At 42.4% G+C, this 15,277-nt stretch overlaps 1 protein-coding gene across 4 annotated transcripts in view; it reads left to right on the top strand.

Moving 5' to 3' along the window:
• Nucleotides 1-15,277, top strand: part of MSRA (methionine sulfoxide reductase A) — a 291,902-nt gene that overhangs the window by 159,996 nt on the left and 116,629 nt on the right. For all 4 annotated transcript variants that reach the window (XM_065835518.2, XM_065835520.2, XM_071807150.1 and 1 more), the window contains exon 4: nt 7,196-7,300. In XM_065835518.2, the coding sequence (XP_065691590.2) occupies nt 7,196-7,300 (105 nt within the window). The remainder of the gene's footprint in view (nt 1-7,195; nt 7,301-15,277) is intronic.

Raw genomic sequence — 15,277 nt, 5'->3', positions numbered from 1 at the left:
TCTAGGTTTTCCTTTCAAAACAATGATCACATCATGCTCTTGTGGCAGTCCCTCAAACTATTTTTGAGGATCCACTTAATGTCAGGAATAATCTCTCCAGTGCTCTCCTTTTTTACTTAAGCATCCCAGTTAAGTCACTCTTCCATTTCACCGCAGTGTCACAATGAAATTCTGTATTTGCTTGTCTGCTGCCACCCTTGCACTTTGCCCAAAGATTTTTCCCCATTTCCAGTTGTGGCGTAGGTCGGTTGTTCCCTGGAGTAGAGATTTTACGTGTCACTGGTTTTAATACATTTTTGATTGAATGGGCCCAGTGCAGCAAGTAATCACTTTATAAGACCATCCTATCGGCCTTATCATCTGAGTTATCCACAGATTCTCTAAGTTGAGACTGTTTGTTTCTTTAAAATTACCGATGAAAGACTTTAACAGCAACTTTGTACCAATCCCTGCAGAGGACAGATAAAAATGCTGCCACTCAATGCTCGTTCCCTTTAGACAATTTTTTTAGAACTGTCATTTAGACAATTCTTAATCCATTTAACATGTGCACTATTGATATTGTGTAGTGCTAATTTTTTAATCAGACTGTCATGAAATAAGAAGTCAAACGCATTAATAAAGTCTAAGTCTATTACATCCATGCTATTACATCCTACATTTATTACAACTAGATTTGTAATTTCATGAGAGAATGAAATGGAGTTTGGCTGACAAGACCTATATTCCACACAACCATGTTGACTGGCATTAATTATATGCTTATCTTCAACATTTTTTCATCAGCTGAATGCCGCATGAGATATTCTGTTGGATGGTCGGGGAGGATGATCGTTAGGATGATGTGGCTCATCCATTCTGTGATCTCTATGATATCCTGACTAGCAAAGCAACAAAACTCAAAGAAGAGAGCTGTGGTCCCTGCTATCCAAAAACATGTAGATGGGCTGGAGAGGGTCTGGAGAGGGGGCACAAAGATGGTCAAAGGACTGCAAAGCCAGGAAAGGCTGAGAGAACTGGGCTTGGTCAGCCTTGAGAAGAAAAGGCTTAGCAGAGACCTCATCAAAACATTCCAGTATTTAATGGGTGGTTACAAAGCTGATGGAGACTCACAAGATCCCAGAATGTCAGGGGTTGGAAGGGACCTGGAAAGCTCATCCAGTGCAATCCCCCCATGGAGCAGGAACACCCAGCTGAGGTTCCACAGGAAGGTGTCCAGGCGGGTTTGAATGTCTGCAGAGAAGGAGACTCCACAACCTCCCTGGGCAGCCTGGGCCAGGCTCTGACACCCTCACCCCAAACAAGTTTCTTCTCATCTTTCAGTGGAACCTTTTGTGTTCCAGTTTGAACCCATTACCCCTTGTCCTATCACTGGTTGTCACCGAGAAGAGCCTGGCTCCATCCTCCTGACACTGCCCCTTTCCATATTGATCCCCATGAATGAGTCACCCCTCAGTCTCCTCTTCTCCAAGCTAAAAAGACCCTGAATTTACTGGATTTACTGGATTTAGACCCTTTATTTCAGCGGGCAAAGAGAGGCAAGCCCTTTCTTATTGAACAAGCCAGGCAGGAGGGAATAGTTTTGGTATTATTTGAATTTTATAACTGAATTCTCCAAGGCTGGAGCAGTTGGAGATGGAGCCCATGTGTCTTGTAGCCCCTGGATATCCACAGGTGAGGTGCTGTCAAGCCCTTTGAAGTCGTTGCACTTTGCCGGAAAGAATTAAACACTCACTGGATACAGCAAGTTAAAACGAATCAGTTCGCTTCTCTAATCCACCCGCTTGGGCGCTCACCTGGGAGGTGATTAAGAAGGTGAAGATCTAAACACTATTAGGGAGAAAAAAATTGCAAAGAAGCAGCGATGTGTCACTTAAATGTCTTTTTCTATGACTCTTTACGGTGACGTTTTTTTTGCCAGGGCTTGAACGAGCTCGCTGCCGTTAATCCGCTGAGAGTGGCTGTGTTTGCTAAGTGGGAAATGGATCTGGGCTAAACAGACAATCTGCTGTTGGCACGCAGCCCTCTGCACCACCAAGTAAAGTCTTAGCGGGTTCTTCAATGGCTGAGCCCCTTCTAAAGCTGAAGGAGAACTGAGTGCCATAGCTGGAAATCCGATAACAGCAAATTAAATGATATTTAGCGATTCAATAAATTATTTTAAAACGTGGTTCAAACATTGAGTGCTTTTTTTTTCTAGAAGTGTTGGTACTTATTAAAACTTTTGCTGTGGAGTGTTAAAAAGCAGCTAATTAAAAGCACGAGGTGAACTGAGGACACCGTGACTCTCTGACTTGATATAAATGGACCTTTCATGCCAACTCACTGAGGTGAAGAGCTGAATGTCACAGAAGGAAAAACATCTATCACTGATCAGTTTAAATCGTTTCAGCTGTTCCCCGTTAGCCTGTTAAATTTCTAGTTAAAAGACACGCAGCTTGTTGGAGAATGGGTGGGTTTGTTGTTTCTCTTTGATTATTGTCTTTCTATTGTAAGAAATCTTACAAAAAATATTAGATTAGAGGTATTTCAATGATTTTTTTACAATACAGAGAAGTGGATCGCTGGTTTGATGCCTGCTCTCTTCTTCTGTAGCGAACGGAATGGACAAATCTCAACCTGAAATGTGTTCATTCTGTTTTCCTAGTTGAACTTAGCCTAATAGAAGAAATGAAATAAGAAGGTAAATGAGGAGAATCTAATTTAAGTTCCCTTTTGCCACTTTGGCCACGGCTGAGTCACATTTGACACTGATGAGCTGGTGGTTTCCATGTGCTACTTGGAGTAACCTTGTAGTATCTTTGAACTCCATGTTACGATGCATGTTGCACCTTGGGAGAGATTCCTCTTGTTCTTTTCCTGTTCTTGATACCATTTTCTCTCTGTGCTTCTTCTGGGAAATCTTCTGGTTATTGTGTCCCGCATGGAGCCTTTTACCCATCTGTTTGCTCATGTGTACCCAGGTGAGAGCTGTAGTTTCCACTTAAATTCTTGGGAAGCACGAGTGCTCATCATAGAATCACAGAATTCAGTGTTCACTGAGAATCTTTCCCTGTCTCTGTAACAACGAGTTTTATCTCCTTTATCTGAAGACCTTGTCTCTGAAATGCTGGCAAGTTAAAGTCCTTCTAATTTTTTTGTAATTCCATGGGGCCAGATTATTTCTGATTTTCTGAAGCCCCTCAATCCAGTTTATAGATGAGAATGAAAGCTGTTGAAAAGCTGAATGAAAACCTGTTCAGTAAGAAGTGGCAAATTGCAATTGTCCTTGACCAGTCTGCGTGTTGAGAGGCTTTTTATCCTTATGTGTTATTACTTTCTTTCTAAGGTTGAATGTATGTTTTCTGAAAGCCCTTTTAATTTTTTTTTTTTTTAAATATTTCACAGAATCACAGAATGGACTGGGTTGGAAAAGCCCTCAGAGATCATCCAGTGCAACCCTTGGTCCAACTCCAGTCCATTGACCAGATCATGGCACTAAGTGCCATGGCCAATCTCAGTTTCAAAACCTCCATGGCCGGTGAGTCCAGCACCTCCCTGGGCAGCCATTCCAATGCTGACCACTCTCTCTGCACAGAATTGCTTTCTCATCTCCAGCCTCAATTTCCCCTGGCAGAGCTGAAGCCCATGCCCCCTTGTCCTATTGCTGACTGCCTGGGAGAAGAGCCCAATCCCCCCTGGCTAGAACTGCCCTTCAGGTCGTTCTAGAGAGTGCTGAGCTCACCTCTAAGCCTCCTCTGCTCCAGACTGAACAAGCCCAGCTCCCTCAGCCTCTCCCCATAGGGCTTGTGCTCAAGTCCCTTCCCCAGTCTTGTTGCTCTTCTCTGGACCCGCTCCAGCACTTCAATCTCTTTCCTGAGCTGAGGGGCCCAGAACTGAACACAATACTCCAGGTGTGGCCTCCCCAATGCAGAGTACAGGGGAAGGATCACTGCCCTTGTCCTGCTGACCACGCTGATTTGGATACAGGAAATAATCATAAATCATAAATAAGATTGTTCTTAGTAGAAGTAGTTATTCTGTATTCTGAAAGAAAATCCGTTGGATTGTAGAAAGGCTTTGAGGAAAATTAGAGGTGAATCTGATAGGACCAGTAGCGTTCCCTCCTTGCTTTTTTCCTCCGAGGATAAATATTGATTTTAAATATGCTCTGGGTTCTAACAGTTTGTTAGCTGCACATCTGAGGAGTTTTTGTCTCAAGGTCAGGCTACAGTTCTCAGAGCAGCACCATTATTTCCTTATTCAGAGGAAAAGAAGAGAGCGGGTTCTTTGAACTTGGGGATTAGTCAGAGCAGACGGTGTTGACAAGATGTAATTGCTGCTTCAATCGAGAGGGAAGGTAATGCCTCTGTTGTTTTGAAGTTCTTTAAGAAACTCTCTTGTGATCTAAAGCAAGCCATCTTAGACAAGCAATTTGCTCCTGAGTGATGAGAACCTTTCTTAAAGTTCATATTGGCTTAAAAAAATAGGAAATTAAAGTCAGAAGCCACTCCTTAACCTCTTTTTTGTTATACTATGTAGGTTTGTGAGAGCTGGACAAACCACTGCCTGTTTACTTGCATTTATCTCAAGCAACAAGTCCCAACCTGGGCTTAAGCTAAGGCAAAATCTATGATTTTCACTCGTAATCCATATTAAAACATGGAATTTGGAATAAATTCCATCCCTGGCCTAAGATAACCATCAGTTCATGCCAGAAGATAAGTAGATCATTTCACTTTATTATCAAGCCCATTATTTCTGACTCGTGCTTTCATTCTGCTAAATGTAGGATCCCTTTCTGCCAACCTACCATCACAATTTGACTTCAGCTAATGAGTGGCTTCCATGGACTTCAGTAGGCGAAGTGAACTGGGCCATCGTTTGCCTGGCCAGGATCACATGGCTTTAGTTCCAGATTACATCAAACTTGGACATTTTTTGCCTTTTAATCTCAGCGAGGGTATCGTTGTTATATTGTGAAGCATACTAGATAAGAACTGATTTGATTTAATCAAAATTGTCATTACTGCTATCCCAGATGTGTCCCCTTTCACTCCTCTGCATTCTAGACTAAATTTAAGCCCAGTCTTTTAAATCTCTTTTCCTAGCTTGCCTGCCCCTCTGTGCCTCATTTAGGTTTTCTTCATTTCAAGTGCCACATTAACTGTTATAATGCTGCCATGCTTTAATATATCCTAACATCCTTTTTATTTCTTTCTACTTTTAATTAACATTTCTGCTACTATTGAGTTGGTGTTGCTGCCGAACTCCTCAGTTACTCATAGACTGACTTTTATTGTATTCGTCTTGTTTGGTGCCAGCTAATTCAGAACCACTGGGCCAGGTTCAGCTGGTTCTTACACTGCATGAAATTCAACAATTCTGGTCAAGTCAATTGAGTAAATCCCAAGTTTACGGTGGTATAAATGAAATAAAAACCTTGCATAGTGTGATGAAGGAGCTTATTATGTCCCCACCACAAGGCAGAGCTGGCTGCCCAGTTTACATGTGTTTAGTTATTCATTATTACGATTTAACTGAAGAGCGGGTTATGTTTTTTCCCCATTCGTGGATATATATATATTATGACAACAAGAATGCCTGCATTTATAAATTCTTGATATGTGCTTGTGTAGCACTGACTACAATGGACTTTGATTGAAATGTCTGAGCACTCATCAGTCTGATTAAGTGTGGAGTCTTACATCTGGTTAGGAACAACGCCAGGTTCCAGTATAAGTTAGGGAATGACCTATTAGAGAGCAGTGTAGGGGAAAGGGACCTGGGGGTCCTGGGGACAGCAGGGTGACCATGAGCCAGCACTGGGCCCTTGTGGCCAGGAAGGCCAATGGTACCTGGGGTGGGTTAGAAGGGGGTGGTCAGTAGGTCAGAGAGGTTCTCCTGCCCCTCTGCTCTGCCCTGGGGAGACCACACCTGGAATCTTGTGTCCAGTTGTGGCCCCTCAGTTCCAGAAGGACAGGGAACTGCTGCAGAGAGTCCAGCGCAGCCACCAAGATGCTGAAGGGAGTGGAGCATCTCCCGTGTGAGGAAAGGCTGAGGGAGCTGGGGCTCTGGAGCTGGAGAAGAGGAGACTGAGGGGGGACTCATTCATGGGGATCAGTATGGAAAGGGGGAGTGTCAGGAGGATGGAGCCAGGCTCTTCTTGGTGACAACCAATGATAGGACAAGGGGCAGTGGGTTCAAACTGGAACACAGGAGGTTCCACTTAAATTTGAGAAGAAACTTGTTGGGGGTGAGGGTGTCAGAGCCTGGCCCAGGCTGCCCAGGGAGGTTGTGGAGGCTCCTTCTCTGCAGACATTCAAACCCGCCTGGACACCTTCCTGTGGAACCTCAGCTGGGTGTTCCTGCTCCATGGGGGGATTGCACTGGATGAGCTTTCCAGGTCCCTTCCAACCCCTGACATTCTGCGATTCTGTGATTATTAGTTACAATTGAAGACAATTATGCAGCCAGATCCTTCACATTTTGTGAAGCTGGGTCTTTCAATAATATTGTAACTGATAAAACACGTAAGGAATGAAAAAATAATGCCCATAATGTACCTGAAAAATGGAAATAAGTTTTAATGTGCTCTGACCCCTGCTAATCTTCCTTGAACTCCATCTGCTGCCATGAAGTCCAGTCCAGGCTCCCTTTGGCACTTTTTGAGGCCCATTGGCATCACTGGTTTGGATGACCTGAAATAGTTTGATATTATTTGTTTGATCTTGTGTAAACACCCTTGAAATTAGGTTTTATCATCAATTATTTCATCTATACCCTACCTCGTGGAAACAAAGCCCAGTTTTATACTGTTGAGAAAACTTAGATGTATAGTTTTTGATATATTAATGTTGTGTTTAGAATATTTAACATATTTACTAGTTGTCAGTTACAAATTTTGAAGAACTATTCATTTTTTCTCCTGAAAGCTGACAAACTACTGTAATAACATCCCTGTCTTAACTTATTGCTTCTCTGGATAGTTTATTTCATGATGGCCTTGTCCAAACTAGGTGACATCTTATAGTTAGCTTGTATATAAAATATTATATAAAAAAGGATTAAATATAAAATAAATTAAATATAAATCAGAATGCCTTCAGAAAAAAGTAAATCAAAGGATCATGCTTTGAATCTCAATAGATAAAAAATAGATGTGTGCTAGAGCTAATTCTCACTAACGACATCTGATTTTATTTTGCCTTTGAAGGTAAAACTGGCCACGCGGAGGTTGTACGAGTGGTTTATCAGCCAGAAAACATCAGCTTTGAGAAGCTGCTCAAGGTCTTCTGGGAGAATCATGACCCGACACAAGGTAGAGTGATGAGTGAGCCAGTATTTAATTATCTTACTAATTACAGCTGGGATAATTAGTGTTTGAGCTGCATGGAAGAGATGAACCTTGAAATCACACTGGCGCTCAAGAATATGATTGCAGACATTTATTGACAGAGGAAGAGAGGAAAAGAGAGCATGAGGGTACAGATGCTCAGAGCAGCCCTCCTCCTTTACAGCTGTTTGTGCTGGGAAAATTCCCACAGAGCGGCACAGTAGACAATAGAAATTGTTATTTCTTTTTTAGCTTTGATTATGACAATTTTTTGTGTCATGTTATCTTTTGTCTCTTAAATTTAAACGTATTTTTTTGTATTTTCAGAGCTGGTCATTTTATTCGTGCCAAGGACCTTAATCCTTCATTTGTTTTTAATATTTTTCAATAGTTTCAGTTAATGTCTTTTACGATTAGGAAAAGGGAACAAAAAGAGGTAAGAGATGGTGTGGAAAGGCACCAGCAGAGCATTCCAGCTCTTCACCTCATTCAAACCTTTCGATTTAATTTATCCTTCTTGGAAGAGGCATCGTGATGACACGAGACACATCTGTGCAAACATAAATGGGAAACTGTGTTGTGAAAACATTCCGCATGTTTATATAGTTTCAATAAACATCATCCTTTCTACCATTTCCCAGAAATATTACACGCAGTAACTCATTTCAATATTCTAACAGCTATCATAATTATGCTTCTTGTTACTACATCTGTGAGGAAAAAATGCAGATGATACCTTCAAAATGTGATGCCATCCTGGGAAATGGGAACGTTGAGAGTGATCCAGAGCTTCTTGTGGATAAATTTGAGCCCAGAGCACAATGCAAAGACAAAAAGGTGAAGCCTTAGTCAGGGTGTGAAAGCTGAAGTCTCAGTAGAATCTCAGAACATTTAGTGCAGTTCCTGTGTTGACTGACATACGAGGAATTATACAGATTGAAGGAGGGACAGAAAAAGGATATAGAGCCTAGAAAACTGGCCTGGTGCTGTGAATAAACACATTCAACTAGTTGAACAGATATATTATCAAATAATCTTTATGTGAAGAGCAGATACTTCATAGTGAGGTTGACAACCCAATCCCTGGTTAAGCCATAACAAGTTCAAGTAGCTGGAAGATGAAGCTTGAAAAGTTCCACCTTGAAATAAAATAGTTTCACAGCTCTTAGTGTAATTAAACATTGGAGTTGTTCCATCACTGTCTGTTTGAGTCTTTAAGATGAGTTGATTTACCATTTTAAAAGAGATGCTTGATTCAAGCCATGAGAATAAATTCGGCATCTGTGTGTCAAGTGTGGTGGACTAGACTGGGATTCATTGATTTAGGAGTCTCCCTTTTCTATGCTAATTTATAATTGTGTTCAGATAAAATTGTCTGCACCATCTTTTAAATACTTGTAGCTCTGCATTAAGACAATGACCATCTTCATCTCATGCTCTGCATTAAGACAATGACCATCTTCAACTCATGCTCTGTATTAAGACAATGGCCATCTTCAACTCATGCTCTCTATTAAGACAATGGCCATCTTCAACTCATGCTCTGTATTAAGACGATGACCATCTTCATCTCATGCTCTGCATTAAGACAATGACCATCTTCAACTCATGCTCTGTATTAAGACAATGGCCATCTTCAACTCATGCTCTGTATTAAGACGATGACCATCTTCATCTCATGCTCTGCATTAAGACAATGACCATCTTCAACTCATGCTCTGCATTAAGACAATGGCCATCTTCAAGTCATGCTCTGCATTAAGACAGTGGCCATCTTCAACTCATGCTCTGCATTAAGACAATGGCCATCTTCAACTCATGGTCTGCATTAAGACAATGACCATCTTCAACTCATGCTCATGGCCTTTGTGGTTTGCATGTAATGGTCAGGATGGAGGTTTTCTCCCTGTCCTACCAGCATTTGGTTTTAGATGTTTTTTGTTCTTTGGATTGTCCAAGATTGGCCATCACCAGCATCTGGCTGCTTTGTAATGTGCTGGTTGTTTTGACAGAGCAGAGAACCCAATTTCTAGATAATTGCTGTGTGTGTCTTTTTGGGATTCATCCCGATTGCCAGAGCTGGGAACTAATGGCCAGGACTATGGGATTCTTCACCTTCCAGAGCAGTATGAGGAATGGATTTCGGCTGAAATAATTTGGGCAGCTACCACCTCATCAGTCATCTACCACGTCTGTAGTCTTGGCTTTGGCCACGTTGGGCTCTGCCTGTGGCACAGGTACCATCAGTCAGTCTCCAAGGGTCTCCAGTGCTTTGGGCTGACAGAAGCTCAGATGCTGAACACAACGGATGAAGCGTAGTGGTTGTGATAAACAGGTCAGATCAGATGAATTTCTGATTCCTTCTGCCTTTAAACCCCAGTGACATTATGTCTGTATTCACCTTGCATTCTCACGTAACTGAGGTTGGAAATAATTGCAGTCTGTGCTTTCAGCTGAAGGTTGGATGCTGGCAGATGTATGATTCACTCTTTGATTTCTGGCAACTGGGGAAACATCACCTAATTAGCCTGGGCTCCGAGCCACGCTAAAGTGGCTGAATTCCTTCTGGGCTGTGAGCTCCGATCCACATGACGCTGTGCTCTGCAGGTACCCAAGTCCTTCACAACTGTCTCTCTCTTCTATGCAGTACTGCAGTGTAAATACACCTAAGCCTCTATCTAAGCTCGGCTTATTAGACTTTCCAAACGGTTCTTCTGTAATAATCGGCCAAAAGTGAAAGCATCACTTTTTCCACAGACAACGGCCTTCTTTGACGAATCTGCATACCCCAGACTTGGAGAGGTTGCTTTACCTTTGTATTTTAATGGTTGCTTAATACTAATCTCTGTTCAAGAACTTTGCAGAGCTCGTCACATCTCTGCCCCATTTCTTGATTTGAGGAAAACCTGATTTCCCAATTTCAGTTTTATTTCTTTTGTAAAAAAGGGATGGTGTGCTTATATACCCTTTCAAGTTTGAGCAGTTAGCAGATCATCTTTAAGGTAGCATTGTTGCTTTGCCCAGATTTGTATCTAGTCCTCGCTTTTAGCTTGCTGTGGGAAATGTGGTTTTATGTAAAGGTAGTGAAAGTGGGAGTTACCTCTCTGACCTATGGTATTTTTCTCCTTTTTTGAGGCTCAGCTGTGTGCACACAGGAAGTCTTATGTAGCCAGAATGCAGGACCAAGTCTGTCAAAGAGAAGTTTTGCACTAAGCAGGTGAATTAGGAAGATTTCTTATTAATGAAATTCAGCACACTCTTTGGATGAATCCATTGTCCTATATAGCCAGCAAATGCTAGACTACTTGAGCATAGTGCTCACTTGAAAGTATAAAAGCTCTATCTGTGGCATTGTCTTATCTTTTCTCCAGAAGCTGGTTTAACACCATTTAAGCCCTCCTACTCCCCATTGACTTGTCTAATTGCTCTAATAGCACTAAACTTCGGTTGCAGTTAAAGACCTTTCAGATATCCATCTAGATGGCACCAAGTTGCTGAAGAGTACAGACTGGCAGTGCTATCATTCATTTTAATATGAGGTTGTTAATATTCAGAAGTTCCTGCTTTCCAGACTGCTGGACCTCCTGCCTTCGAGATGAGACCGACATCACAGAATCCCAGAATGTGAGGGGTTGGAAGGGACCTGGAAAGCTCATCCAGTGCAATCCCCCCATGGAGCAGGAACACCCAGCTGAGGTTCCACAGGAAGGTGTCCAGGCGGGTTTGAATGTCTGCAGAGAAGGAGACTCCACAACCTCCCTGGGCAGCCTGGGCCAGGCTCTGACACCCTCACCGAGAAGAAAGTTTCTTCTCCTCTTTCAGTGGAATCTCCTGTGTTCCAGTTTGTACCCATGTCCTATCATTGGTTGTCACCCAGAAGAGCCTGGCTCCATCCTCCTGACACTCACCCTTTATATATCTGTAAACATTAATGAGGTCACCCCTCAGTCTCCTCTTCTCCAGCTCCGGAGCCCCAGCTCCCTCAGCCTTTCCTCACACGGGAGATGCTCCACTCCCTTCAGCATCTTGGTGGCTGCGCTGGACTCTCTGCAGCAGTTCCCTGTCCTTCTGGAACTGAGGGGCCACAACTGGACACAAGATTCCAGCTGTGGTCTCCCCAGGGCAGAGCAGAGGGGCAGGAGAACCTCTCTGACCTACTGACCACCCCCTTCTAACCCACCCCAGGTACCATTGGCCTTCCTGGCCACAAGGGCCCAGTGCTGGCTCATGGTCACCCTGCTGTCCCCAGGACCCCCAGGTCCCTTTCCCGTACACTGCTCTCTAATAGGTGATTCCCCAACTTATGCTGGAACCTGGGGTTGTTCCTACCCAGACATCTCACTGGATCCGAATTTTCTCTGGGAGTCTCTTGTCTCACAAAGCTCTTGAATTTGGGTATTATACAGAAGTCTATTGAAAAGCAAGAACCTTTGATCAAGTCAAACAGTCTATGAGTTGAAAGAGATTCTCCCAGAGGAGCATCTCCTAAGTGTGGGGCCCTGCTAAAGTCCTCCTTGACTATTAATTTAGGCTCTGTTTTATAATTCATTACATTTGGGATATTGAAAAAGGAACAAACAGCCCCCTGACTTCTGCCAAGTGACATATGGTTGTCATCTCTGTTCAGCCTCTCATGCACAGATCAGCATTCCTTCTCTCCTAGGAGCGATCTGGTCTATAAGAGGATTGCTCCATATAGCTCTATAAGTGCTTGAGGTCGCTGCTGCTTTGTCATTGATACAAAAAAGCAGAATGAATGGGATATGCTGAAAATAATGCAGAAGAAACTTATGGCTATTCACATCATACTTAATCTGACTTGTCTGAAATTCACAGAAGCATAGGGCAGGTTCTTTATTGCCTAATTTTTGCACTAGATTTTCAAGATATAAGCCCAACCGTGTCCTTAAAATTGCATCCTGGCAATGGTTCTGCTGGCGCCTCCATGCTGTCTGTCTGCAGGGCTGTGTCTAGATGGACTTTCAGACCATCAGTTTGTCTGGTTTGTGCCTCAACCTGTAGTTTCATGATTTCTATGAGCTGATCTTTGACTTAACTGTTGGGAAAAAGGGCAATTTTCTTCTCTATCCCTGACCTATCTACAGGATACAACCTCTTCCTTTGTGTTGGCACTGGCAATCGCAAACTCCTCTGATCAAGCTGAAAATGAACCCTGCATGAATTGAAGTGAAATGTAATTTTCAGCCAGGACTTAAATTGCCAGAAGCACAACTGCTACTGGGACCACCCTTCTTGGCATCGGCACCACCCCGGAGTGTGTGAGCCAATTGCACAACGCAACTGTGCTTGTGTTCAGGGAGGAAAACGTCGTATTTTATCTCGTCAGAAAGTCTGGCCGCTCTTTGTGGGGTGTCAGGAACTATTTCTCCAAACCTTTGGAAAAATCAATCTGATACCAGAGAAATCTGTTGGTCATAGCGCAAATGGGATAACAATTCTCCTGACCTCGTGTATTGTTGTCGGGAGATTTTAGCCCAGTCCAAGGGAACTTGAAAGAAGGGCTCCTTGTTGCTTTCAATGGCTGTACAGAAGGCAAGCAGAAGATATAAAACAAATATTCATTTCTCTTTAAAACACCCCCTTGCCTCCGTTAGCTCTTATCTCTCTTAAATACAATCCAACACGGGCGCTTGTTTTGGTAATTCTGCTCCCCATGTTTGTCAAGAGTAACTAATCCCTCCCAGCCCACAAGAAATAACTTGCGACAACTACAATTCTCTGGGCTAAGACCCTTTTGTACAGAAACTCCATCCTTTTTCATTGCTTCTTCTGGGGAAGGAGCCGAGAGGAAGCCAAGACTCCACAGCCTTGACCGCCCTCCAACAATGGGGCCATGGGCAAAGTCACCTGTGGCCACCACTGCCCAGGAGCTTCTGGAAATTTCCTTCTAGTCTTATTGATTCTTTGAGTGTTAATATACAAAGAACCCAAGTTCCTTGTAAGTAATCTCATTCCTCTTCCCTGTCATGAGCAACTCCTTATCTGGCCTGTGTTTGTACAGGAAATGTAAGCAGAACTGATATTTTTCCAGCAGTTGAGGACCATCTGTCCTACAACAAACTCATCACCTGCCAGACTCATTCAGAACATCTCTTAGTCCATATGTCTTGTGTACCCATGATAAAGAAGAGACGTACGAGCCGTTTCTCCTCCCCGTGACCTTCCAAACGGTTTGGCATTTACCCTTAGTGCTGATACATGAATTCTCCAGATTAATATCAGTTTTTCATTGTGCCGACCCATTTTGGTTGCAGAGGGTGTATTTATTTCTCACCAGTTTGGAAGGACTGTACTTTTTTTAGGCATTGCATAAGGGATCTATCATCTGCAAATAATTAAAATTAGACACTAGAAATGACATTGTATTGCTAATGAGCAGATGTGTCTACTTATACCAGTGGAAGAACAGCTGTACACATAAAAAACCCGCTACAGCGACCCTAAACCAGCATTATGCATTCTGCTACAGGCCTCTAACTTCATTTAGAGATTAAAGGGAAAAAAACATTCTCTCATGTAAAATATAACCATTTTTGATTTCTTTCTTACTTTCCATTCCTGTAACTCTCTTCCCTTTATAATCTGAATGAAATCTGCACGTCTCAGATTAAAGCACAGAGCACCTTTGTCTTGTATTTCAAATGTTATTAAGAGTCCTGATGGCTTCAGCATTATTACAAGGTGCGACAAAAAGCAGTAGAAATACAAAATCTATTGTCACCAAACATATTCAATATATTCAGAACAGAATTACCAGCCCCTTAGGGAGCCGTTCTTGGTCCAATACACTTCAATATTTTCATTAATGACTTGGACGATATAGTGGAAAGGATGCTAATTAAATCTGTGGTAAAGACATTGCTAGGAGGCTGTTGGAGGAAAGGAATAGAACATAGCTCTATGTTGATAAATTAAAAAAAGCCGTGGAAATCGATATGCTGAGAGACAATAAAGATAAATATACATTGGTTCGTGCAGGTTTGAATAATCAACAGTAGAAATATGCGCTGAGTTGTTTGATGAGACAGTGTCTTCTGTTGCCTTTGGGTTCTTCTAATTCCTGCTCTTGCCAATGAAATCTCAGTGGTGGGACACAGTTGACCGATGTCTGGCCATCCCACTAGCAACCAATTTAGTGCGACCTTGACCATAATCATCTCATAAATACCTGTGCTCTATACTTTTTGCAAAGTAGCAAAGAGAGTTTTGCCAGTGGAAAAAACCCAATATTGCCTTTTGAGAATGCAACTTCATGCCTTTCGTGAACTGAAATGCTTAATGTTATGTTGTTCCTGTTCTTCGTCCTTTCTCTAGAACTAAATATGCATTAAAAATAAATGTATTATTAGGCTGCTTTACGTCCCCAGGAATTTTAGCTGTCGTGACCTAATTTGCATATTAGATGCTTTTTTATCCATATAAATTAGAATAGACTTTTTCTGACCTATATTTCCAGCTTGGGAGATGTTGTTTTTCCGTATCACAGTGAGAAGCTGAGATTTGACTCTGCATCTTTTTTAATGAAGGGGATTATTAACCAGAGCAGTGGTTGCTGAGATGGCTGAATAGTTTGCATTATGAAGCGAGTGGTGCTGAATCAATTCTGGCTCAAGGGCAAAAATCCTTCTGGGCTCTGATTTCTCCTTCCTTTTAAACTCCTTTTAGCTTATTTATTTCATATGTGGCAATGATGTGTTAATGGGTTCTCCAGAACTTCTGAAAATTATCTTGCAGTTTTGCTACAGTCAGTAATAAAGTGGTTCCCCAAAGACGAGAAAAGTCATGACATCCGTCTTTTGTGCCATTGAAGATGACACGGTGACTCATGCTGTGGGAAACATGAACCCCCACTCACCTGAAGGAATTCCTTTGCTTTGTGTCTGCTAAAAACAACTTTGGAAAATGCGTTTATTCTATTACAGTCATCCTTGGGATCTCTTC

The sequence above is a fragment of the Patagioenas fasciata genome, chromosome 3, assembly GCF_037038585.1.
Source record: "Patagioenas fasciata isolate bPatFas1 chromosome 3, bPatFas1.hap1, whole genome shotgun sequence".
Taxonomy (NCBI): Eukaryota; Metazoa; Chordata; class Aves; order Columbiformes; family Columbidae; genus Patagioenas; species Patagioenas fasciata.
The sequence above is the reverse complement of the archived record's forward strand: the minus strand, read 5'-3'. Positions and strand labels throughout refer to the sequence as shown.